This window comes from Lygodium microphyllum, chromosome 13, assembly GCF_053477565.2.
Source record: "Lygodium microphyllum isolate KBCC chromosome 13, Lygodium_microphyllum_v1.1.10, whole genome shotgun sequence".
NCBI lineage: Eukaryota > Viridiplantae > Streptophyta > Polypodiopsida > Schizaeales > Lygodiaceae > Lygodium > Lygodium microphyllum.
Window position 1 is genome coordinate 20,854,073 of NC_141147.1, and position 27,210 is coordinate 20,881,282.

General features: G+C 38.7%; 1 protein-coding gene across 12 annotated transcripts; it reads right to left on the reverse strand.

The window, feature by feature from the left end:
* Positions 1–15,879: 15,879 nt before the first annotated feature.
* LOC148026401 (DELLA protein GAIP-like) lies at positions 15,880–19,838 on the reverse strand. Of its 12 annotated transcripts, none has more exons than XM_087690842.1 (4): positions 19,498–19,838; positions 18,854–18,944; positions 18,636–18,711; positions 15,880–18,508 (listed from the first exon to the last, which is right to left on the reverse strand). In XM_087690842.1, exon 4 carries the CDS (start codon positions 18,491–18,493, stop codon positions 16,232–16,234), a length of 2,262 nt encoding a protein of 753 aa, XP_087546968.1. In that variant the 5' UTR covers positions 18,494–18,508; positions 18,636–18,711; positions 18,854–18,944; positions 19,498–19,838; the 3' UTR covers positions 15,880–16,231. The 12 variants fall into 12 exon arrangements, with proteins under 12 accessions (XP_087546968.1, XP_087546967.1, XP_087546970.1 ...); XM_087690841.1 differs by having other exon boundaries at positions 15,880–18,523; XM_087690844.1 differs by having other exon boundaries at positions 18,805–18,944.
* Positions 19,839–27,210: the final 7,372 nt, after the last annotated feature.

Here is a 27,210-nt window from a genome sequence, read left to right on the forward strand (position 1 = left end):
CCACATTGGGCTACATTCAGCTCCATGATCAAGGCCTTGTATTCTGCCATATTATTAGTAAAAGTGGGTCCTAAATAGACTCCCATCTTTATGACCACCCTACATCAGGGATCTTTAATGACCACACCAATGCTTGCATGTTTAGTGGGCCCTCTTGAAGCTCCGTCAAAATACAAAGTATAAACTGAGTCTTTAGTGATAGGCCACGCCATACTAATCAGCTCACTTGTACTTATGATAATCAAAATCAATCCAAGACAGAGGATGTATAATAGGTACAATACCTCCTTCCTCGCTAAACTCAATAAGATATAAGCATTGTAGATCCAATCTTCTTCCAACTGGGTGAGGGCTTCCATCTGGAAGGGAAGAGATTCCTCTAATATGAGTTGTCTTTGTACTGTGATCCATAGGCTAGATACTAGATACTTTAGAGATGTGATGGCTTCTAGGCCCAATGCTAATTTGTAAGGCATCATTCTAGTAGTGGCCTTAAAGGAAGTGCAATAGGCCCATAATGCGATTGAAAGCTTGGCATCCCTATCTTTTCAATTTTGATCTACCAATTTAGTTAAAATTTTTACAAAGCACTTTGTTTGTGGATTGTGCTAAGCCATTAGCTTACAGGTAATAGGGTGATGACTTCTTATACACAATGAGGAAAAATGAAGTTAATTCCTTGATGACCTTATTAACAAAATGTGTACCTCAATCACTAACCAATTCAATGGGAGTACCATATCGGGTGAAGATGTCTTTGAATAAGCATTTGGCAATCAATTTGGTGGTGTTGTCCAAGAGAGCCCATGCTTCTACCCATTTGGTACAGTAATCCATTGCTATTAGGACGTACTTGCTTTTAGTGAATGTCAATACTGGGGAGATGGAACCAACAAAGTTGAGACCCCATTTTTGAAAGGGCTCCAAGGGGAGGACTAGCTAAAGCGGCAAGTGATCTCTAGCATCAAGTATTGTTGGTAAGCGTTGCATTGTTGGACCCACTTGCATGCATCGCCATGCATGATTGTCCGCCACAATCTAGCTTGTTGGATTTTTGTGATGGTAAACTTGATAGAAAAATGGCTGCCAAAAATCCCTTGGTGATCTTCCTCAAAAATTGCAAACTACTCCATTGGTAGAACTACTCTCTGTAGCATTCTAAATAGGGTGCAATGATATAGCCACCATAATGGTCCCAAAACGACAATTTCGAAGATTTGATCATTTTCATTGATCCTTTCAGCCACAAGTTAGCATTTTCTCATACCATATTCATACCACATTGGATTAGGTGGTGCTTCTCTAGAATCTAGTCAAGATAGAAAGTCAGCAATCACATGTTGAGATCCCAATCAATGTATCACTTTATACTCAAATTCTTATAGCAACAAAATTCACCTTGCTAATATTCCCATCAATTTTTTTTGCTTAACTAAATAAACCAAGGCTAAGTGATCCACATGGAAAATAAAAGCATATCCTAGTAAATAATGCCAATTTTTCTTGATAGAGTAGATCATGCCCAAGCATTCTCTTTTAGTAATCTTTGTATTGGACAATCTCCTATTGGCATAGAAGACTAGGTGGAACTAGCCATTGGGATCTTCCTACATGAGAGCACTATTAATAGCCACATCAAAAGCATCTACAAAGACATGAAACATTTCTTCAATCTAGGGGAATTGCTATGGGGGGCTCAAGATAATAATAGCCTGAGGTGTCGAAATGCTAGTTCTACCTCATCATTCCATTGAAAAATAGATTTTTCCACATGTCCCAGCTGATTCAAGGGGGCGGTTAAATGCACCAAAAACCATGGGTGACATCCATGCCACCAAATTTATCCCAAGAATTAGAGAACTACATATGGTGGATCCAACACTATGGCCTACATGATAGCATAACCTATGTGGGGTTGACAACAATGCCATCTTTGGAAATGATGTGGCCAAGTATAACACCTCCTCAAATAGCAAATACACACTTTAAAGGATTCAAACTCAAACTTAACTCTCATCATCTTGTCTGACATAGCTAGAGGTGCCCCAAATTGATCATTGTTTTTCCAAACACACTAAATTCATCTTAAAAATATTCTCATGAAATAAGTTAGATAGGGCACAAATATATCCTACATGTCCCTTTGAAAAGAAGTTGAAGTTTTCTTTAGACCAAACCACATCACCATACACACATAAACACCCCATGCTATAATGAAAGTTGTTTTGGATTGATCTTCTAGGCCAAGTCAGGACTTGGTTGTAACCAATGAATCCATCCAGAAAAGAATACATCTTGTGACCAACCACCTCATCTAGAATGCTGTCTAAGTAGGGAATAGGGAATGGATTCAAAATAGAGGTGGCATTGAGCTTTCTATAGTCAAAAAAAATCCTCAAATTCTTGTTTTTCTTGGGGACAATGATAATTTGTGAGATCTAGCTGGCTCAATCTACTGGGGCTATAAAGCCAAATCGCAGCAATCAATCTAGTCCTTTGACTTGTTTGGCCATGTGTGGATTCATCTGGTATCTCTACATTCGAGCTGGAACAATATCCAACTTCAAGGGAATCTGATGCTTGTAGAATCTTGGATCTAATCCTTTCACTTTTTAGTAATCCTAGGTGAACACATCTTTAAACTCATTCTGTAAAGTGATGAGTTGCTCCTAGAATGCTGGCTTCAATTGAGCATTGATTTTCACCGGTTTGGTCTCCTCCGAACCCAAAATATATTGTAGCTAATTCATCCTACTTCACTCTTGCAACCTTCTGCATCTAAGCTTCAAATTATCTCTCTTGTCTCAATACTTTTGTTATCTCAGCTTCGGCAAGTGCTTCACCTTCCTCATCACTAGTAGGGTCTGAGTTCTAAGTTTTGGAACTCTTCAAATTCCGGCCCTCCTCCTTCTTCAGGGATTTATCTAGCAAACTCTGTATAGCTGCATATACTATTCACTGATCTACAAAACATTAATTAGGAACCATGGCTATAAATCTACATTGGCCTTTAGAAACTCCTCTTCCTCATCATCACTCAATACTTTCACCATGTTGAGTGTCTCTGCTGCTACAAAACCGATTGGCATTGCAATAAGGGGCAACATTTTGTATGAACAAAGTCACTTTGTGTTGATTCTGAAAAATAGTGAGTTTGTCTTTATCCTAATTATGGGCTAGACTTTCTTGCCAAAGCCAAGGCCTTCCCAGGAACAAGCAATCATCTTTGCCTATATGCTCTATATTCAAAATGACTGAAGAAACCAAGAATTGAATGGTAACCATTTTCAAAAGCATAGAGCATATGATACCAAGTGGTCTCGCCCTTTCTTTGTTGATTTTCTATTCTTACCAAGAATGGGGTTGGTTCCCAATCCATCAATCTCAATCCTTTACAGATTGTCAAGGTGATTATGTTGACACCTAATTCATTGTTGAGCAAGATGTTTTGGATGATTTGGTCCTTGCACTGAATAGGGTTACCAAAAATTTCACATCAAAAAATTGGCCCATTGGTAGTGCCTCATGCTAGATTCACCAAATTGTGACCTTTAGAACATTTGCACTCATAGCTACTACTTCAAGCTCTAGTAACACTGGTTGATTTGGCTAGATCATCTTTGATAAGTAGTCCTTGAAATCTTGTATAAGATTTTAAAGGTCTCCTAATGGAGCAGTGATATTCATTGGTCCCACATCTAGTTGGGTCTTCGAATGAGTCCAGAATAGTCAAAACTCTTGGCCTATTCCCTTCCACTTTTGTGGGATCAGAATCAGATTTCTAGCTCCTACTGCCTCTAGGATTAGCTTCTAAGGTCAGCATGATTTTGCATGGCATTATCTTTCAGATTCTTTTCTTGCTCCTTATCAAGATGAACTTGTGATGTATGTCTCTTCTATTTGCCAAGATAAACGCCTTGATGCTTACCTTTATCCATTTCAAGATGAACATTTGGATTTTTAACTCCACTTGGTTTGTAGATGCTCCTTTGCAACTTGATTATTTTTCTCTTCCTTTGGGGTTGGTACTTCCCATCCATTCACCTGCTACGGCTTTAACTTTGCAGGTCTATCGCCATTCTTTGGATTTGCTAATTCCTTCCTGAACTCGAATGTGGATTTATCTCACTTGGTTGTATTCTTTGAATTAGTGAGTTTGGTGCATCCCATTGCCAACTATAATGTTGAGAGTGCATCACAGTGGGCTTCCATGCATTCCTTTTGGGGCTTTATCATTACTGATGCAAAGGATTCTTTCTTGTGTCTAAACTTCCTGAACATCGTCTGAGTTGAACATCTAGGACCAAAACTCGACAGCATATATTTCATCATGGCCAGTTCACTTGCTATCCATTTGGCCCCTTGGTGGCAAACTTTTTTCCTATTTTTCCCACGAAGGACCTACAAGTTTTAATGTTGTTTCCTTGTAAGTTCTTCTGAACCGGGTTACTACATGGACATGCGGCTCCTGATTTCTACTATGTTGGCTCTAGGTATGGCTACTAAGCCTTACCATTGTTGTTTCTGAGCATCATATATGCTTGAGATTTAGGACACTCTAATCTCCAGCGTCTTTCCTACATATAGAAGAAACAATGTAGAAAATGGCCAAAATTTTTCTTGCCCTCTTCCTCCCCTACCACACATGCCACAACCACCATTGGGTTGCTGGTACTCCTTATTTGTGTAAGCTCATGTGGGTTTTTAAACTTGATTGACCTAAATGGTGTCCCATTAGTCAAATAGGGTTGCTCTAGTACCTTGCCATCCTCATGGGCTAGGCCATTTGATATTGGCCATTGTACTAGCCGTAGTCTATGTTATGAGTGGTTGTATTACAAATACTATACCACTGCTGATTCAAGCCACATTCAGCCTATACATTTCAGCCTATACATGGCCTAAATTATTACATTGTGTGTACCATAGATTCTTGACCTCATTTTTTCAAGTGCTCTCCGAGGGTTTCTTGCTTGTCCTTCCTCTTAGACTTATTGGGCTTTTTCTCCTCCTCATCCTTAGAGTCAGCTTCATCACTGCTAGTTTCTGCCTCTAGATTTGAATCAAATTCCAAATCATTAGTGGCATCATCCCAGTTCTTTTGGATGACTTTGTGGATTTCTTTCCTTTTCCAAAATTTTCTTTCGATCCTTTTCCTTTTCCAAAATTTCCAAAGTTGTTCCAATCTAAGAGCTTTCTTATAAAAGGGATCTATGCTATTTTCAAACAACTCATGTGAGACAAACACTTTCTAGATTGGCTTATTAAAGCTATGGACATACAAGGTGTTTAACATTTCATCTCAGGGTTGGGTGTTAGGATCAATTCTACTTGTTAGGATTGTGAACTTGGTAGTGTAAGCCTAGACTAATTTATCTCCTTGCTTAAGGCTGCAGAGCATTCAAGCTTCTATGCATCACTTTGGTCAAGTTCAAATCTATTTTAGAATATGGTTAGTGTGGAATTCTAGGTGGGCCATCCATGTTCTGCCAACACTAGCCAGGTTGCATCCTTTTCCACATCAAAGATTCAAATACGGTGACTTTGTTAGGCTCATTGACCTCTGACCAAGGAAGTTGATTGTGTAAACGACATCATGAAAGCCTCCAGATCCTCATGAGACAATCTAGAGAACTTTGGGAATGGGATGTTGATTTTCTGGGACATTCCATTAATAAGCGCTAAAAATCGAGGAGGGGGTATATGTGGGATAACAATTGGATGAGCAGAAGCAAAGAAATGACCCACTATCTTCAATGGTGTAGTAAGAGCTACTAGTGGGAGTGTGGATTTGCTTCCATTCCTAGGAGTGGAGTGCCAATGGCACTTTTGCAGAGCAATTGAAGGGACTAAAGCGTGTGAGACACATCATCACTAAGGATAGAGGGAGCTCCAGAGATGGTACCATTTGGCATTGTTACCCTAGACCACCATGCCTAGCTAAGAGCTAAAACTGCAATGGGTGAACCTTGCAAATGTATATGCATTTAGCTTAGCATGTGGAGGAACGGTGATCATAGTTGCCATGTGTAATTAGGTCCAAGCATCACCACCACACAGAGGGTAGACGTTGATCATACTCAAAGCCGACATAGGTGGACACCGACATCCTACTCTACAGTCAACGTCCAGAGTATTGCAACTAATATCATCAAAACAAATGGAGACGAATATGAATTATGCAAACAAAACTCCCAAGTGTATATGATATATGAAACCAATTAAATAGTCTCGAGAAACAAAGACAAAAAATGGTAGTAACTCGATACATAAAGAAACTCACTAAAGGAACAACATTATCTCATAGACTCAAAGAAAAACAATAATACAAAAGGAGATTGCATTGCTATTGCCAAAACTTGCATCTCTAGACATACAAAAGGGGAAACAACAATAATATTGTTGTAGCACTCAGGATGCCAATCAAAGAACTGGTTGAGAGACCCGATAGGTACACAACGAATACATAGACAAACCCAAAAAGACGAATGAATAGTCAAACCCCTTACTTGGGTGGGCCTCTCCCTTATATAGCCTAGTGCTAGCTACGATATTCTCTCAATCCATGTGCCATGCCAAAGGTCATAACTATTGTTGTACCCACCTGCTCATTAATGCGTCACTGGCTACCTTGCTTTAAACGTTGCTAGCTTATCGCCACCCTCAATATATTTGTTTCCTCAAACATTCCATACTAGGATCCTTCTTAATGTCCTTCTAGGAAATATTTGTGCCTCTATCTCCTTGCTTTGTATCTTCCTGAGAGTCCTTCTAGATAATGCCTAGAATATGAGGGAAGCTTTTTCTGAACTTTCAATTGAGATCTCTTCTTTGACATCCACTTTGCATCTACAACATATGCACCTCCTCTTTTTCAATGGTGGATTTTCTCTTTTTCCCCCCCACACCCCCTCTTCCTCTTTTTTCCTTCTGAAAGATCCCCAACCATTACTTTTCATGTGTTAACCTTCCATTGTTGTCTCATACTCCTCCTTCAAATGCTTATCTTCTTTTCTTTGGGTTTCCCTTTCTTAGATTTGTAGAGCTATTCATATCATGGTCTCTCCCTTACATTTTTCACATGGCGTTTCTTTATACATGCCTCTCACACACTAATTGGACAACACTTAGTCTATGGATCCCTCACCTTGTGATATGGCCACCATCTCTCTCTCTCTCTCTCTCTCTCTCTCTCTCTCTCTCTCTCTCTCTCTCTCTCTCTCTCTCTCTCTCTCTCTCTCTCTCTCTCTCTCTCTCTCTCTCTCTCTCTCTCTCTCTCTCTCTCTCTCTCTCTCTCTCTCTCTCTCTCTCTCTCTCTCTCTCTCTCTCTCTCTCTCTCTCTCTCTCTCTCTCTCTCTCTCTCTCTCTCACACACATAGCCTTTGAACTCCTAAAATCCTAAAGAAAATATAAATAGTTTATAATATTTGCAATCAACACTTCATGGTTAACAACTCAACCATAGATCAATTCAATATTGATGAGACACTAAATAAGGTTATTAGAATTGATTGCCTCTTCAAAGAGAAGAACAAAGATCAAAAGAGAATAGAAGTTTAAGAATTTACCCATTGAGCCAAAGTATTGGGGAACTCAATGTAATGCGAGAACTTCTTATTATCTTTTAGCAACAACAACTAGAGCTCTTCAAGATTATACAAATTATCTTTGAAATATCCTAGACCCGATCATCAAGTATGCTCCAATTACACTTGCTTTGACCATGATGCAATTTATTTTCAAGTCCTTAGAAGTATCTCACACCCCAATCCACACGCAAACAATGGATCACACCAACCCCATAAATACTCTCCTTATCGGAGAGCCCCTCACTTAGAACTACTAGCTCCACCTAATTAAGGACCAATGATTCCATTTAGGGATATCAAAACCCCTAGAAGTAATCATAGCATATCCTCCTAGCAATTCCCCTATGCATCTTATTGATGAACAATACAACAAGAAGGAATACACAAACCCTTATATTTCTTATGACAAAGAGGGTAACGCATTCCTTATGGACTACCAAACTATCCCAAATATGTTTTTGTTGAGATAGCAAGCTCAATATGTGCAAACATTGATCATGGACAATTTGGCTAGATGGGTATTCATGTCTATAGTTAGCACATTGTTATTGAGATAGCAAGCTCAACATTTGCAAACATTGATGATGGACCATCTAGCTAGATGGGTTTGCATGTCTTGGTTGTTCTCAATTACATAAATCATAGATTTTAAATTTTAAGGTTTGAGGTGTTTGATAAAAAGAAGATATAAGATTTACATGTTAAGAATTGCACGTATTGTTGGAGTAGTCTATAAAAAGGCTTCCTAAATTATTATTGTGTACTTCTTATATGAAAGGTTGCAGAAGACTTGCTTACTACTTGGTACTCCGTTGTGTCATAATATCTAAGAAGAGTGGAAACCCCATTATTGAGAACCTAGACAAGAATAACTATCATAGAATTGCCATGTGACAAACTTTCTTATTTGAAAAGATCTATATGATTTTGTTTCAGGTGAAGAAATTGAACCAGAACAACTGAGAGAGAATCTACCAACAGCAAAGGAACTAAAGACATGGAAAGAATGGAATGCTAAAGATTAAGAAGTAATGTATTGTTGTATGTAATCATTTAGTATGCTAGGGTACATCAAAAATGCAAAGAATTCCCATATAGCTTTGGACTATGTTTGAGAATTTTTTTTGTAAATATAAGGCTAGAAAGATTCAACTCAAGCAAAAGCTGAATACCTTGAAGAAAGAAAAGATGTTTGTAAAAATAAGTATATTTTGAAGGTGAGGAGCATGGCAAATTCCTTGGAAGCTATGGATTCAATGCTGAATGTTGATTTTTTTTTTTTCTACTTTGAGTGGTCATAAAAAGGCTTGGAAATCCTTTTTCTACTTTGAGTGGTCATAAAAAGGCTTGGAAATCCTTTATTACTTTTGTGTACTTATAGAAGATGTTTTTTGACTTTGATAAGTTAGACTGTCTCATGATTACTGAAGGGATTAACATGCAGGATGAATCGTATGTAAAAAATGGTGAAAAAGTACAAGTATTCTACTCAAGTTCATGAAGGGGGTGTGGTCATTCCTCTTCAAGAAGCCACGATATGGGACATGCTAACAATGGTTGCTTGTAACAATTTTAAAAAAAAGAGATTAGATATGGAATATTGGGATCTCCACACCGACGTGCCTTAGCATCATCCTTCTCACTCTAAACTCACCATTGACAAAGTTAATATAATCATATGTTTTTTGCTCAGTAGAATATCTGATAAAGACGCATTTTTAGCCTATGGTTCAAGTCTCTTTCTAAACTCATTAGGCACATGAATATATACAATACAAACAAATACTTTCAAATGCCATACATTGAGCTTCTTGTGTTTAAATCATTCTTCAAAATTTATACCATGAACTACAACTATGGGAGTTTTGTTCTTAATATAGGTAACAGCTTGAACCACTTTTGTCTAAGTAATGCTTTGATATGTCTTTCTCAATCATCAAGGCCCATGAAACTTCTACAATATATTTTTTTCCCATTCAACAACCCCATTTTGTTACAAGGTGTGTACCTGCAAGTAAACTATCATGTTGTGCCATGCATCCTAGAAATCACTAAAGTTTCAAAAGAAGTACTCTCCCCCTCCATCTGACCACAAACACTTCATTTTTAAACCTGCTTTAGTTTCAATAGCAAACTTAAAAGTTTTGAAGTGCTCAAACACTTCACTCTTCTCTTTTATAAAAGTCACATAGTATTTGCTATGATCTAATGAGGCATTCTACATAGGTCCCCATACACCAATATGAATGATATACAATACATTGCTACTTACATTCTTTTCATGTGGAAAAGAATGTCTTTCTTACTTACCAAAATTAACATCCTTCACAAACATTTTGCATTTCTGCAACCTTAAAAGCAAATAAACCAGTAACCAAACATTTAGATTACATTGATTTCAACCTTTGTAGCTTTGTATAACCAATATGTTTTTGCGAGATTTTAATATTTGCAACTACAATTTTTTCTTTGGCATATATAGTAGTTCTAATGGTAGGAAAATCAACATCCAAAGTAAACATATGACTAATTCTACTTCCTTTTATAACCAATCTACACTTGTCATTAAATTCCTTTATATAACAACTCTTTTGACTAAATCTAATTTGCATCCCTTGCTCAACCATTTTTCTAATAGAAACCAAATTCTTAGTGATACTCGGTGCATACAGGACTCATGACAAACACTTAGTTTGTTCATCATGCAAAGAGAAGAGAACTTTGTCGATATGAGTAATTGGGGAACCATGAATCATCACCTATCTCAACATAGTATAGATGGTCCACATTTTGCATATCTTTAAATGATTCAACATGCCTAATCAAATGGCTAGATGCACTTGAATCAACATATCATCCATAATCAAAATTGAACTTTTCTACAATTGTATTCAACATATGCTGCATGACAAACAAACACTCATTTTTGTCATCATTCTACCCTGATGATGATGGATAATTGCCCTACTAGAATTTATCACTTTTGATGTCATCTTTCTTGTCAAAGTAATGTGACTTATTCTTTCCAAAACTAGTATTAGAGTTGTCATTTTTCCATCCGCCTCTTTCCCTAGAGCTCCCCCCATCCCTAGAATTACCATAGCCTCATGGAATTTGCATATCATCAAATTATTGACTCAGCTTGTTTTGTTGGTTACTACTAATATACCTTATACCATGGTCTTTTGAAGAGAACTCACCCCGGGCTCTTCATGAACTAGAGTAGAAGACTTGAACATGTTCGTTTCTTCTTTCTAAAGGTTCACCCTACTTTTGTTAATATCCTTAGTGATCATAAGAGAGACCAACTCATCAAAATTAGGAAACTATATATATATATATATATATATATAGAAGTAACAAAGGATCTCTAAGCCTTGTCATTATTAAGTCCAACCAAAGCATATGAAACCAAGTCATCATCATCAAGTATTGTACAATGGTTGCCAAAGCATTTACAATTCTTCTTACTTTTAATACATACTTATTTACAAATATCTTTTCTTTCTTCAGAGTACTCAATTTTTGCTTGATCTAAATCTATCTTGGCTTTGCATTTACAATAAAACCTTTTTCGAATGTGGTACAAGCTACACATTAATCCTCTGCATTTCTAAGATACCCCAATTTCCTATTGTCAATGATTGGAGACAACTAATATATCACTTTTTTATCCTTTACATTCCATTATTTCCATGCCTTTAGTTCATCTATAATTGGGTGCTCACTTAGTTTTGGCTCCTTTTCTTCACTTGTAATAAACTCATACGAGCCTTTATTTATGAGAAATTTCATCAAATGGAACTTTGATGAATGATACTTACTCTTCTTCAACTTCTCAATGACAAAATCTCCACTATTTTCAAACAATCATGACAAATCTAAGTACCAAATAGCAAGCAAGTCTTCTACAACCTTGTAAGGAACTACATCGTAATAAAATGGGGAGTTCTTTCACTAATTGCTCAACTGTATATTTACATTTTCTAATATAAAGGTCTTGTGGATCCAAATAGATTACTACTTCACAAAATCACACCTTGCCTTGAGTTTAACATGTGTTTACCTTTGTGATTAGCATAATACAAAGCGCAAAGCAATAGCATCAATTTATCAAAGGAGACCGAAGATAAATCACAAATATCTAGCAATCTATACACATTGTTTTTCCGGCATGCACGAGAGAGACTAGAATTCTCTTGATGGGACACAAAATTGTCCTTAAATGCCTCCTTGCTAAACCAAATCATATTCGAAGGGAAGAATAGCTCCAAATCTCACAACATCATTCCAAATTAGACCAAACAAAACAATATTTCAATTCTCCACCTACTTTTGAGCAACCTCACATTAGTTGATCTTCACATTGTCTCTAACATGAAAGAGTCTATCAATAGCCAAGACAGGCTTCAAGAGACAATCAAGAATAGAGGACAAGGTAAGCCACTGATTCATAAGAGTCAGGTATGATTGGTCCCCCTGTAACCTTTTCAAAATAGAAAGATTAAGTTTGATCACATTTCTCTCACATATAGGCCTAGTCCTCCATCCTCTGTGGCAAATACTAGTCACTTCTAAGAAATTACATGCCATTGCTACCAATTACCACCTAACCAACGAAAGGAACGGATGAGGGCATAATCTTGTGATAGTTAGTAGAGAAAGGAAATATGGTTGCCATATAGAGGGTGTAAGATAACAAGATGTGTGTGATCACCTCATTGATAAAATATATGCTAATCACTCACAATCTTGATGGAACAACCAAATCGAGAGATCACCTACATAAGAATTTAGCTATCATCCAAGCATCATTCTTTCAAGCGGCTCTAGCCTTAGCCCATTTGGTCAAGTAATTAGTTATTGCAACAGTGACATACCTCGCCTGTGAATATTGAGCTACAAGACTTATAGGACTAACAAAGTTGAGTGCCCATTTTTCAAACTATTGGCATGTTATCACTAGTGTAAGTTCCATTTTATCTTTCCTCACTGGCACTTTTGTGCATTAACACCCATCGCAATGTTTTACAAATTTAGTAGCATCATGAAAGAGAGTGGGCCACCATAACTGAGACTGTAAGATCTTGTGAGCAGTAAAGTCTCTATTGAAATGACCTCCAGTAGCTCTCACATGTGCTTCAATTAAAACTTCATGCATCTCATGCTTATAGATGCAGCTTCCAAAAAGCCATCTTGGCCTAGCTGGTACAACTACCCATCAATGAGTTGATAGGGTTGTGCTTTGATTATGAGGCAATGAAGACAAGCTTTTTTTATTGGGCAATTTGGTATTCATTTTTCTAAAACCTCAACAATGTCATCAGCCCAATAAGGAGTAATATCTCCTTTATAAATGTCTTTTTGCCTAGATATGTTAAACAAGTGTGCATCTAGGTCATCAGCGATGCTATTCCATTAGGTATTCGAGATAAATGATCAACCATGTAGTGCTATTTTCCTTTCCTCACAATCACTGAGAAATTAAATTCTAGTAAAAGTAGCAACAATCGAGCTATGCATTTCCTAGTGCATGGTCTATTCACAAGGTACAAGTAGAGCCCAGTGATCCATGAAGAAAGTAAACGTTGTTGCTAATTAAGTAATGGTGAAACTTCTTCATGGCAAACACCATTGCCAGTCCATCCCTCTTAGTGGTGGAGTGATTCATCTTTGTGTTTATGAGTTGTCTGCTATAGCAAAACTATTGTGCTCTCCATGCTAGTATAGCAATGCTCCTACAGCAAATTTTGATGCATCAATGTGCACATGAAAGGTTACATTCTAGTCTGAGGCTCATAAAATTGGTGTTGATATTAGAGCCTTTTTTACTGCCTTATAGGCATGTTGGCATTACTTGATCCAATCAAAAATAATAATCAACTTGTACAATGATTGAGTGATTAGTGCGTAATTTAGCACAACCTATCAACAATATCCAATGTGACCAAGAAAGCACAAAATTCCCTTGTAGTTCATAATTGGTGGTAGATCAATAATAACTCTGACTTTTCAAAAGTCAGTATGCAATGTTGTTCTTAGAAACCACATGTCCGAGGATAAAACCATGCTTTACCTAGAACTAACATTTCAAGGTGTTCAAGGAGAGTCTGCATTGTCTACAACATTCAAAGACAATCAAAAGCTTTTCCAAGTAATCGGTGTACATGCAAAGGTCGTCCCCAAACACTTCCAACCATTTCTAAAGCATGTCCTTGAAAATAGTACACATCAATCATTGGAAAGTGCCAAGAGTAGTAAACTCCTCATCTCCTCATATTGGTTATGGTCTCTACTATTCAAGGTACTTTTCAATGCAATTGGTTCATGTGGTCTTCTTGGTGTATTTCCTTCCTTCCTTTTATTTTTGTCTTACTCCGTTTGTGTAGCGAAGGTTGGTCCAATATGGCCTAGTTGACCCTGAACACTCTAGGCTTCTCTAGGGCAAGCAATCTGGTCTTAGGCTAATGATAGCTCTTGTTGATGCTCCTCCCTTTGGTTTGTTATTTATTATCTTCCCTTCTATGCGTGTGTCATAACTTTCAACAAGAGGAATTCTTCATTCCACATGAGAGGTATGACAATCTAGGTTGTGTGCGGTGCAAGATCATATAGAGCTCGCAATTGCTTACTTGGAAAGAATAACCCCTACTACATCAAGTCTATCAATGTTGTTTCTAGTTCAACCCTCCAATCACTAGCTAGTTTGTATCCCACACTCAAGGTTTTGATACACTAAGTTTGTAGTGTACTTAGGTGTTCAATCGCATGATGTCTAGGTCAAAAGTGTGAGCAATGTGAAGTACATCAAATGCTCTATGATTAGTATTGCGATGGGGTGTGGTCAAGAGGACGTAGGGGCTAGTTGAGTCAAAACCCAAAGGTCTATATGACTCATAACTTGTATCAAGAGGTTTTTGAGGTAAGGTTTGCAAGTGACCTTAGATTGGGGTTCTTGTGGGCTAATGGGATGTGTTGTGAATTCATCTAGGTGTCTGTGTGAATGATAGAAATGGGGGTCAAATCTGGTTGATTGTGGTTTTTACACAAAGGGAATGCGGGGTAACTTAGGTCCCACTATAGGAAGAGAAATGAGCAAATGTCCATGAAAATATGGCCTTCCAACAAGCAATAGTGTCCCTCCCCTTCCTCTTTCATTCATGCCAAAGAAGCAAACATATCAAAACCAAGTGAAGAGCAATCAACAAGCTCAAACTTTTATCTCCTAAATCACTACAACATCTAGCTTGCAATGCCTTGGCAAAGCATAAGTACATGTTGACACTTGGGGGAATAGAGGCCACAAACATTACCAAGGCAAGCAAGCAAGTTTCCTAAGGACTCGTCCAAAGCATGGTAGGGATCAAAGAAATTTTCAAAATCAAAGTAGTCCAAAACCACAAAAACACATTTTTTAACAAGTGGTTGTTGGACCATTTTTTGAAGTGGAACCTTTGCTTTCTGTCAACTCAATTGGACCAAAGGTTCTTCGCCCTTAGCAATTGAATGTACATTTTCTTTGCCACTCCAACCATGTGTGCCAATGCTACTGTTGGGGTTTAAGGCCGCTTATGCCTCTTGCTGATATTGCTTGTTTGAAACTACCTTTGACACCAATTTCTCAACACCACTGGATCCTACAGCCTCTACACCTTTGCTAGTGCTAAGATGGTCTCAATCCACCAACTTCTGAGACCTCTTCTCAACAACCACCACGCTTTGAAGGGGAAGGTGCAATGAACCCTCTAAAATGTCTTTGGTGTTTATCAAAACCTTCAGCCCCTAGCTTTTAAGGGCAATCTTTCGAAAAATGTCCAGACTCCTTGCACAAGTAACATGCATCAAGAAAGGGGGCGAACTTCACCTCCACTGATAGTTTGGTGCCATTGGCATTGTAAAGCTCAATAACATCAAATGATTTCTTTCTGTTGATCCCATAAAATGCACTCATTTGTCCGATGCATGACACTGAGTTTTTGGGAACATACAAGACCCTACCCAGAGTTCGTGTGATTTCTACACTCACAAAGACCTCTCCCTCCAACAAGGCAAGGGAAAGAGTTCCATATTGGCCATCCATGATAGAGAATATGTTCAGTCACAAGGCCAACAACAATCTTAGGTAATAGAAAAACGTCATTGAGAATATGTTCATGAGAAACATCTCGCATTTGGAAAGGGATTTCAGAGGGGGTTTTTCATCTATTTAGAGCTACGTGACATTTAAGGTTGTAAACCTCCTTCAGAATAGTAAGGTCTTTGCACAAATTGCAACTCACTTTCAATTGAACATCAGTTTTGTATGACCATTAACATATCTCCTCAGAGGCAGGACCAAAAGTTTCAATTGAAAAGGATAACAACTTCATAACTTCAAGCATCTCATTACAAAAGAGTTAATGTCCATTAGCTTCCCTCGTCATCGACTTTGAATGAAGTTTAAATTGCCACATAACATTCTTCAAGATGGTTGATACCCGCACAGTGATTACCTCTACAGTCTACACTATTAATCAGCCACATAACATTCTTCAAGATGGTTGAAACCTGCACAGTGATTACCTCTAGAGTCTATACTATTAATCAGCCACATACAATGGGAAAACACTCATGTCCAAATTGAAACAGATTACATGACTGTGCTATCCCCAGACAGAAGCAGCAAAGAGGGTTCTGGAACGCCATGCCAACAGCAACCGGTTGCTTTCTTCATCCACCTTGAAGCCATCTGTGTACAAACCAAGAAGCAGCCGGGCTTGTGCAGAGTTATTAGGAGAGAGAGGAGTACTTGTGAAACCCATGGACCTCACAAGCGAACACCAATTGAGCTCTGCCTTGTTGAGCACAGCAGGTCCACGCCGGAACAACAGTGACGATAATAAGGATGCCCCATCACTCCAGCATGCCACTGCTGTCCTGATCCTTGGACCCAAATACACCCTCTCTACAAGCATGCGTGCCACTGCATCATGGGACAGGCATGCATCCAGAGATTCCAAAATAGCAGAATAGTGATGCAGAGTTTCAGATAGGTAGTGGGCTGTGTTGCTGTATCCCAATTGTTCCTCCACCAAAGTTAACACTTTCGGAGACAGCTTCTTCATAGCCCCAAGAAAAGAAACCACCAATGCAGCTTTTCTCTGTCGTGCATGTGGCAAATGGAGCATACAATTGACTATTAGCACTTCACCCTTCATCACCTTCAAAGTTGTACTATCAAACCCTTCTTGCTCATCATCCACCTTCACCATACTGAATGAAAAAGGGAGGTCCAGTGAAGATGCAAACTCTGACAACCGCCTACCAGTTGCATGCGTAGATGCCATACCATAGTCTCCATGATGCCTGCACAACGCTGTGATGTGTAAGCGTGGAGGGCCTCCCCTTCTCAGCACCAATGCCTGCATCAAAGGAGGCCATTGGATCCCTTCCATTATCTCAAAATCAACAATGTGCACCTGCTTCTCACCCTCAACAGCCTCAAGGATTGCTTGATTAGCAGTGAAGTGGCCAAACTTGATGTATGGAGATATCTCATGAAGAACTTGAAAAGCTGACAGTACCTCAATATGAGATATGTTGTTGCCTTCATGAAGGACCGAGCCACCATCCACACAGAGCTGGAATCCATCACAGAAATAGGCAGACACTCTCTGCATGCTGCTCCCAGAAAGAGAGACAAGCTCCTTGAGTCGAGCAAGTAGCACAAGTGCCAGATTCATGTTATGGGCTACTAAAGCTTCAGCTAACCCAATAAGGAGACGAACAAGGCAAAAGTCATCATAGGTCATCTCTGGTTTTGACCCTTCATGCTGATAGTCAACAGAAGAGTATGATCTAGGCTCCACCAATGTCTTGTTCTTGGGCATGATAGCACCATTGTTCTGTGCATCAATGATGCTATCACATAATGTGTTAACTATTGCGTTAACATTCATCTGCAGGTTCCACTTCTCAGAATTATCACTGTGCAAAACATTAACTGAGCAGTAGTTTTCAGCATTACTGTCACTGCTTTGACTAAGACAGCTCATTCCAGATGTAGGTTTGCCATCAGAAATATTTTGCCAATTTAAATCATGAACAGAGCCCGTGGGAAAGCCTCCCTCTTTTAGGGGGTAAGAACTTTTAGATAATAAGCCACCTTCCAGATTAGAATTGGCAGGGCAAGACAATGTCTCATCACAGACAATGTCATGCGATTCCCAAATACCAGTACCCTGGACCAAGGAATGATTGGGCAGTATAGCATTACTAATTATATCTACATGATTATCAAAAACTTGCAGTTCTCCTAGTTCAGTAGATTCGCTGTTGAAACTCATGTTTTTTTGCCCATTAGCACCCATAAACCTGTTATCAATAGAATTTCCTTGCAATAGAAGACCGCCACCCAGGTACAACGTGTTCATTGAAGCTTCCATGGATTCAGAAAACATTGTGTCTGTGAGTTCCATGGTGTTGTACTGATCAAATGCGAAGTCCATCACATGATCGGTGAGTTGACCCTTTCCAAAGCCCTGCCCCTCACTGCAAGGCGAATCATAACTTCCTCCTAGTGTGCTGCTGGAACTTTTTGAAGGTGACGTGGCAATCAGATGAGCAGATTCAACATCACTGGAACTCTGAGCAGAGGAGCTGCTCTGGAAAAAATGGTCCTTGGCTGTGAGGCTAGTTATAACCGGAGAACTACAAGCAACCATGGCGTTATTTGGATGACCAAACTCTTTGTTAATCAACTGATAGCGTAGCTCTTGCAATTCATTTGTGGAAAAGTCAGACCTCCAATCGCCATTCACCTCCCTCAGCACTTGGTTAGGCATCATTGTCATCTGCAACTTGTACTCTTTAGCATTTGGGTGTTCACAAAATTCCGCACCAATGGTATTGTACAGAGGGCCCATTTGAGGCTCTGGGACCTGGATGTAAGGGGACTGCCAACTTATAATAGAGGTAGCATCAGTTGAACTATGGAAAATACTTGGAGCAGCATGGTCAAGTAACAGGTAAGTGTGTGCATGCAAATCGGGTATCAAATCCATCTACCTGCAACTGCACTAGGAATGTGACCCGCAAACAGAAATCCACCTTAAGCAGGGCAGAAAGGGGAAAGTTTGTTTCTCTGACAAGCACAGATACAATTCAATGTCATGTTATATGTTATATACAACTGAGGCAGATCTGGCACATTTGAGATGAATTCAATATCACTTGCCTACACACAATTACACAATACGCTGTCTAGATCAATGTGTCAAATGCACCTGTCTCACTTCCAGTGCCCCTCTCGTTGAGCTTAAGCTGCTATAGTTATATGGGGGGCAATCTCAAAGCGCATATCAGGGGGTCACTATCCTGTCAACCTTGCAAAACCAAGACCTTGTCACTAATCCCATTCAACAAAATGCCCAAAAACCATCACATTTACAAGAACAAACTGTGGCAAATGTCCTGGCAAAACAGAAGATAAAGGTGTTCGTATCGCATAGCCCGAATTATAGCAAAATCGGGTCACTCCAAGTCAAACATCCTAACATGCAGAGAAGAATGACAAAACAGATGTCGTGCACACAACACCATAGCTACAGGTGCTAAAGCGCCTGAAATCCTATTAGCGGACCCCGGTCTCTGTGAAATTCAGTGGCAACCCAAGCTAGCTCTTCCAAAGAGACACTGGCCCCTGTCACTGTGAGATACAGTGGCAACACAACGTAGCCCTTACATGGGATCATAACTTATCTTTGCGGATTTCAACATGACCCTTTCGTGCAGACATTATTTCGTGGCAACACAACACAGACCTTCATAACTCCATCTCGCTGAAATTCAACGAGTTTCGTAGCATAAGCCTACTCAGACCGCCACATACTCAAGAGATAGCAAATCAGAAAGAAAATGAGTCACTCACGTCGATGATGAAGGAAGAACACAGGCGAGCAGATGAAGGAAGAATTAGTCGGGGACTGCTGCGTCGACGGGGATCTGGAAACTGGCCATGAGGAAGGGAGCTGCGAGCATGGCGCAGAGGAGAGAGGAGGCGCAGGAGGAGCCAACTGGGGAAGGGACGGATGCTAGACTGATGTGGGTGGAACAAGAAGCGAAGGCATGAGAGAATGGAGGCGAGAGGGGGTGGGCAGAAGGGGGCATAGCAAAAAACACCAAGCAGAAGTGAAAGAGCAGGGGAAATGGCGACGGATTCTTCGAAGGAGGAGGTGAAGTAGAAGAGACACAGACATGGAGAGAGAGAGAGAGAGAGACCCGGGGAGGTTGGGGGCCAGGGGGTGGTCAGCGATCAATGGTTCCCATCCAACTTCTGTGCCGGCCCAAGAGAGGGCCCCTTTAGGGGCCCCCCACCTAAGAGTGGCTTCCCATGAGTCCTGTTATGGGCATTAGAGCCAAACAGGACATAGACTATACGAGTCCATGAAGTTAAAGTTCCCGCCATGTGGATCGTCAATTCCCGCTGTTTTGGGACTTGGGTTAGTCGATAGAGTAACCCTCTAAAAATGAGGGTATTTTGATAGCTATCTCGTGTTAGCATGATGTGGCATTTGACCATTCGTTCTCTTTTACTTCTCTTCTCTTCTTGACATTCTTTCTCCTCGAATGAAAGCTTTCTATCTCCATTTCACATGCATGTCAACGTGCATTAGCTATTTACACAGAACTCGTCAACTTGCGTGGGGATGAATTCACCTTGTCAAGGGACTTGTGTGTGGCTTGGATCTCAGGGTGACCTTACCACCAGTAAAAGCACACCTTATACTTTTTCAAGGTTTTCCAACGTGGTACCCCTTGGAGATTCAATGCTACTACGTCTCATATTTGCCTTGTTAAATATGCTAAATGCCTCACTCTCCTAAGGTGGCATCAATGATCCATGGTGCTCAAAGTTGAAAGATATCATTATCAAGAGAAGCCATGTGTGAGCCCAAATGTCAAATTAGGTCTACATAATCAGATGGCAAAAAGGTGGCCTTTGTGGGTCTAGCCTTTGGGTTAGATAAAGCAATTAAGCTCATAGCAACTTAAGATACACTACACCAAGTTGTGGGGTGTGGGATTAGGGATAGTATTTTTGGGTCCATGGCCCCCGAATGGACTTGAGGTCTCATGGGTGCTCCTATAGATTGGCGACATCCTACTGCACCTTCTACTTGCTTCGAACTTACTCCACAATAGTTTAACACATAATCCACTATTCTTAGTTGCCACATTGATTAATCTTAATATCAGTATAATTGTGTTTTAATTCAAATCTACTCCTATTACTATTGTCTTGCTCCTAAAGGTCTCTAAAGCTCATCACACACTCTGATTGACAGTTATAACAGTTTGGATATGTCTTTGGTGGACATTACACTCTAACTACTCTCTCAACATGCTGCCATGAGAGCCATCGATTGTTGGACAGTTCTACCTTTGACCATCTTATTTACATATTCATTCAGTTATAGCATTCATTAATTTGCTTCAAAGCTAACTTTTTTCTCTGTTTGTGTTTTTGCATTTTTGTATGAGTTAATGTGTTTTAGTCATGTTTGCACATTATGTATTTTCTCAATACAAACCCTAAAATATCTTGACATAGTATAAGAATTCAAAGAATTAATATTGGGGTAAAGGCAATGTGGCTGACCATCCATCTTACTCACTAACCCTAATTATATACACACACACTCATTCTTTATCTTTGAGTAATAAGATAATAAGGTGTTACTCACAAGAAAGCTATTGGAAGCATCATATAGTGTGTGTGCGTGTGCGTGCGTGCGTGCGTGCGTGCGTGCGTGTGTGTGTGTGTGTGATCTCCATTCTCGTTGCAGCTATTAGAAGCATCATATAGTTTGTGTGTGTGTGTGTGTGATCTCCATTCTCGTTATAGCTCCAACAATTGGTATTAGAGTGGTAATTGAAATGTTCACAGTCTCTATTTTGGACAAGATTTGGCATGCTCAAAGAAGTTTGATGTTACTAACTTCAATTTGTGGAAGAATCAAATCCAATGTAAAATATTCAAAAGAAGCAATGGAGACCCATAAGAGGCATAGATAGAAAACCAACAAACATATCTAAAGATGACTAGTTGGAGCTTGATGCATTGGCCAAATTCACTATTATGTTACACTTAGCACAATCTATGTATTTTATGGTTATGAATGAGACTACTACACATGACTTTTGAAAGAAGCTATGTGACACTTAGGAGATGGAAATTGCCTCTAATAATGTGTGTCTCATTACTTGTGGAAGAAGCTATGTGACACGTATGAGAGGGAAACTGCCTCTAATAAGGTGTATCTCATGAAAAAGTTGTTTGGGTCAATTTGTTGAAATAGCTATTGCTACTACGTGAGTGCTACAGGGCCATGACTAAGTGAGAGGGGGTGGGAGAAGAAGAAGAAGAAGAAGAAGTCAATGATGTTGATGATGGAGGAGAAGGAGTAATGGGAGACCTAGGGCTCACTACACACTCATTGTGCCATAGCTCATCAGCCAAATGAGGTATGATAGAGCAAAGCAGTGGAGCAACTACAGTGAAGCATCCCCTCCTTCATTACTCTAATTCTCATTCTCTCTCTCTCTCTCTCTCTCTCTCGGGTGGGAGGCATGGAAGTGTGCAAATATGGGAGCTCAAGAGAGTGGAGCAATGGTGCAACCGTAGTGAAGTATCCCATCCTTCTTTACTCTTTGATTCTCTCTCTTAGGTGGGAGGCATGAAAGTGTGCAAAGATGGGAGGTCAAGAGGCAATAGGTGGCATCGGACTCACCTTCTCATAGGCGGCATCAACTCATATACTTCACTATGGCTATGGAAACAAGTGGCTATGTTGGGGACCAACAAGTAGGCAAATTCATAGGGGCTGTAGGTGGCTGTGTTGGGGGGCAATAGGCAGATATGCAAACGCAAGTGAAGATGGAGAGAGAGAGAGAGAGAGAGAGAGAGATTTTTTCTTTTTCTCTCTTCCTTTTCATTTTTTCTATTTTTTAAAAAACTTCATTTTTTCTCTCTTTCTTTCTTTTTGTCTTGGCCATTAAAAATAATTCACAAGAAATGGAAGGTTAAGAGTGCATGTTAAACACATACAACATATGCAAAATCTACTCATAGAGTAGCAATGTATGACTCAAAGAGTTCAATCTTCCTAAAGGGCTTTTTGCTCAAGTGAGAATTGTTAGGACTATCATCTCCTTGAGGATATGCCTAGATGAAAATATGAGACCATTTAAAGTCATCATTCTCCTCAAAACAAATATACAATATATTACCTTGGCCAAAATGTATAAGCTATTCGTGTAACTATTTCATACAAAAAAATAAATCATTTGAATGTTCTTGAACACTTTTCCCCCTCTTCAAGTGACTTAATATATGTCTCTCAATGTGTCACACAAATTCCATAGCACTTTTAAAAATAAGCAACAATGATGACTTTGTCGTCAACATTAGAACACACATAAAAACACAACATAACTTTTACAATTATGAAATGGAAGCTGAGTTTAGGAAGAAACTCTGAGTGTGCGTATGAGAGGAATCAAAAGCTACACCAAAAGTATTTGAGCTTTTTATTGAAGTATGTCATCGTGATTAGGAACTGATTCAAGCTCATTTTGGATGTATACATTGAACAAGTTATGTAGGCCTATGTCATAAAATGAACTTTGCAATTTATGCAATTGTATTGTTTTGGCAAAAAAAAAAAGGTTAAAAAAAGAAGAGAGAGAGAGAGAGAGAGAGGGAGGGAACATGTAGAGGAGAAAGAAAAAAGTAGATAGAGGAGGGGAAAAGATATGAGAAAGAGGAAAGGAGTGAGAAAAGCTTAAAAAATAAAAAAGAGAAAGAAAGGGATATATATATATATATAAAAGTTAATTATTAATTAACTTTAATATCAAACTTTCAAGGAACTTTATAACATTTTCTAATAGTTCTTAGTAAAGGGGAGAGAGAGAGAGAGAGAGAGAGGCATGTTGAGGCTACCATTGAAGTAGTAAAGCTCTAACTCAACATTGTATTGGTCTACATTACCAAATATTTCAAAGTTCAAATTATACTATTTATATCAACCTCCCATGAACCCTCTTGCCACATGAAACATGTCTTTGAAGCCTAGTGTGAAGCATTAGGAAAATACTAGTGCCAAGTACTAGGATAATCTAGGCATAGAGGGGAGAATCTAAGCACTCCACACCTAGATTCTCTTGACGCTTCATGCAAGTAATCCTCTTGCCACATAAAATGTGCTTTCAAACACTCATGCAAAGTGCCAAGATAATCTAGGCACAGAGCATGAGTAATTTGAACAACATGATCCACACACTTATGAGCCTTTGGAAAGAAAACAAGTTAAGAATTTGAACAACAACATAATTCGTTAAAACAATTTCAGAATTCAAAGCGGCACATGATATAGGTGCTTCATGTACAAGTAAGAATTTGAACAACATTCTTAGTTTAATTTTAGATGCACTCTAAAATCATATGGAAAAATATGGCTACATTTATAGAGAAGTGCTTTGAGCTTTAGTGCAAATCACCAAGAGAAAAACAATGGTGCTTTAAAGTTTGGCGCAAAGCGCTGCAGCATGTAGCACCAGCTCTGGTGCAAAGTGCCAGGGTGCATAGCACCTAGTGTTCATTATCCACTACATCCTCAAAATTGGTGGGCTCTATATCCTATACAACCTAGGCATGTACTCATAGTGATGTGCCACATAGCTATCATATCCAAATTGTTGCATGGGGTTTCTTACTTTGGTTGATTTGGACTATTACCGTATGCCTTAGCATCCTTTTGTACCTTCCTTACACTAGGTGTCTTGATAGATGGAATCCCAAACTCTTTATCTAAGCTTTGCTTAGAAACAATCTGAATGCACATCAACATGAGAGAAATGTGATGATACATCAATCATAACACATGAGTTCCCAACCTTCTCATTGCCTTTCCTTGACACTTGTGATGTATTTGGTGGGTGGAAGCAAGAAGGTGGAGAAGGATACTTGAACTCAAAATTTGAGAAGAATGAGACTTTCCATTCATTTTAAACATTACACACATAGGGTTTCCCTAGTGGATAGCCTCAATCTATTCATTTGACATATATTAGCTCTACTTCTTTATGTGATCAAGTCTCCATTGTGTGTATGCTCTTGGTTGCTTCACATCTCTCCCATCTTATTTGTTGACATGGTATTAGAGCAATCCCAATGGCTATGTAAAGCTCATTCAAAGACTGAGTTGAAGGTGACAAAGTGTGAAAGCAACCAAGCGAGCAAGCAACATGTGAGAAGCTCTTCCATCTTGTTTGATTTTCATTGGAATATACCCTTTGTTTTGGTCTTGCAAGTTGGTCAATAGCAGTTTTTTCTAGGTATACTACAGATTTGGTTATTCTTGCTGTTTACAAGTGCAAAGGTTACAAATTTTGGATCTATAAGATTTTAGGTGTTTTCTAGGTTGCAAATAGTGACATCATTTGCATACAGATTGCAGATTGTAGTTATTGTTATGCAATCAATGAAAAAGTCTACATGTTTTGGTTGTAGTGCGCTTGGTATTGGCTTGGTTGTAGATTGCAACCTTCGCAATGTTGCATGTCTTATTAAAATGTATACAATTTTAACTAGATTGTCAATGATAAGCTCGATAAGAATAATTATTTCTCTTGGATATTTAGGATGACAAACTTCTTGAAGGGCAAAGGTATTTGGAACTATATTGAAGGAAACATTGCAATGGCACCTAAAGTCTCTTAGTGAAATGCTACTGCAAAACACATAAAGACTAAGAAGATTTGGAAGCAAACATAAAATAATGTATTGGCTATTTGTGAGTGTCATAGATAGTATGATGGGCTATTTTTAGGAATAAAACCCCCCCTATTGCATGGAATATCAATGCCTATACATTAATAAACAATAATATTGTGGAGGCTCTTGGACCTATCAGTGTGGTAGTTGATGATGATGATGCTGCATGAACATGTTTAGATGGACTTGGGGACAAGTACAAGAGCTTCAGGTCATCTATGAATACTAGGGATGGTATTCCTTACTTTATAGATTTGATTTCTATGTTGATATTTGAGGAGAAAAGCCTTGGCTTGGATTCCTCTTCTTCTCAAAGTAAGAGCAAGTATGAACAAGTGTTTTACTCTACTAGTAGAAATAGAGGTTGTGGTTGAAAGCTGATGGTTGTGGTTAAAGTTATGGTACATAACAAACTAGGGGAGGATAGTCCCATGGAAGGAGAAGCCAAAGATGGCAAGTTGCAAGTTTTAATCGACACTAGTAGGATTTTAGTGGTAATAGGGAATGTTGGTATATTTCTAATAACTCTTTTAAAAGGAAGGTTGAAATTAGACATGGAAAAAAGTAACAAGGGACGTATGCTTCCACTGGCAAAAAATGATGATACAAGTGAGTAGTTATTTGTCATGTAGTATTTTATGAATACTATGACTTCATCTGAGAATGATTTATAGTATGGAGACTCAAGTTTCTCTAACCACATGACTTCTTGTGGAGAGTAGTTTCGAGAGATGCACAGCCCAAAGTCTCCAAGCTATGTGGGATAAGGGATGATATAGCCCATCCCATTACTTACATAGAAAGTGTTCCCTTGAGTATGCATGGTAAAACAAATTGAATGATGTGCTACATGTACCAAACATAACTAAGAACCTAGTTTCTATTGGTCAAATGGTGGAATAGGGATTACAGGTTTGATTTACATTTGATCATTATTATGTAGAGGACCTTAGAAATGGCAACATGTTAATTGCAAAAGGTAAGCATGCTAGTAGATTGTTTACTCTTAATGTAGGTCTGCTTGAAATTGATGATAGTATGTTTACACAAGGTTTAGGTGTTGTGGTTGACATTGAAATTTAGCATAAGCAGATTGGTCATGTAAGTGGGTAGAGTTTGAAAAATATACAATCAAAACAAATTGTGTATGGCTTACCAAAGTTCAGAGTTGATGGGATGCATGAGGTATGTACATACAACATGTCAATCTAGAAAGCAAATAAGGCAATGCATTTCCACATGAAAAGCCAGTATGCAAGGAGCAACTTGAGTTGATACATTTTAATATGTGGGGCCCTACAAACATTGCAACTATGAGTGGTTGCAAGTGTTATGTCTCATCATTGATGATCATACTAAAAAAGTATGGGTTTATTTTGTACGTGAGGTGTTCACTCACTTTAAAAACTTTAAATCTTTGATTGAGGAGACATGGTTGCATATTGAACGTCCAAGGTCAATGGAGAGATAGAATACTTCTCTAATGAGTTTTTTTATTTTTCGCAAAAAAAAAGAATGGAAAAATAGTTTACATGTAGGTACACTCTGCAGCAAAATGGAGTTGATGAGTCGAGAAACAAGCATATTGTAGAGGTGGTTTGAGCATTGATTTCTGAAAGAGTCTTGCCTCATTATTACCATTTGGTTGAATGAGTTGCTACTATTGTATATGTTATGAATATGGCATATATAACTGCTATACATGGTATGATACTTGAGGAAAAAAGTATATAGGTAAAAAGCTAAATCTGTGCCATTTGAAAGCATTTGAATGTATTGCTTATGTGTATATTCCTGATGAGT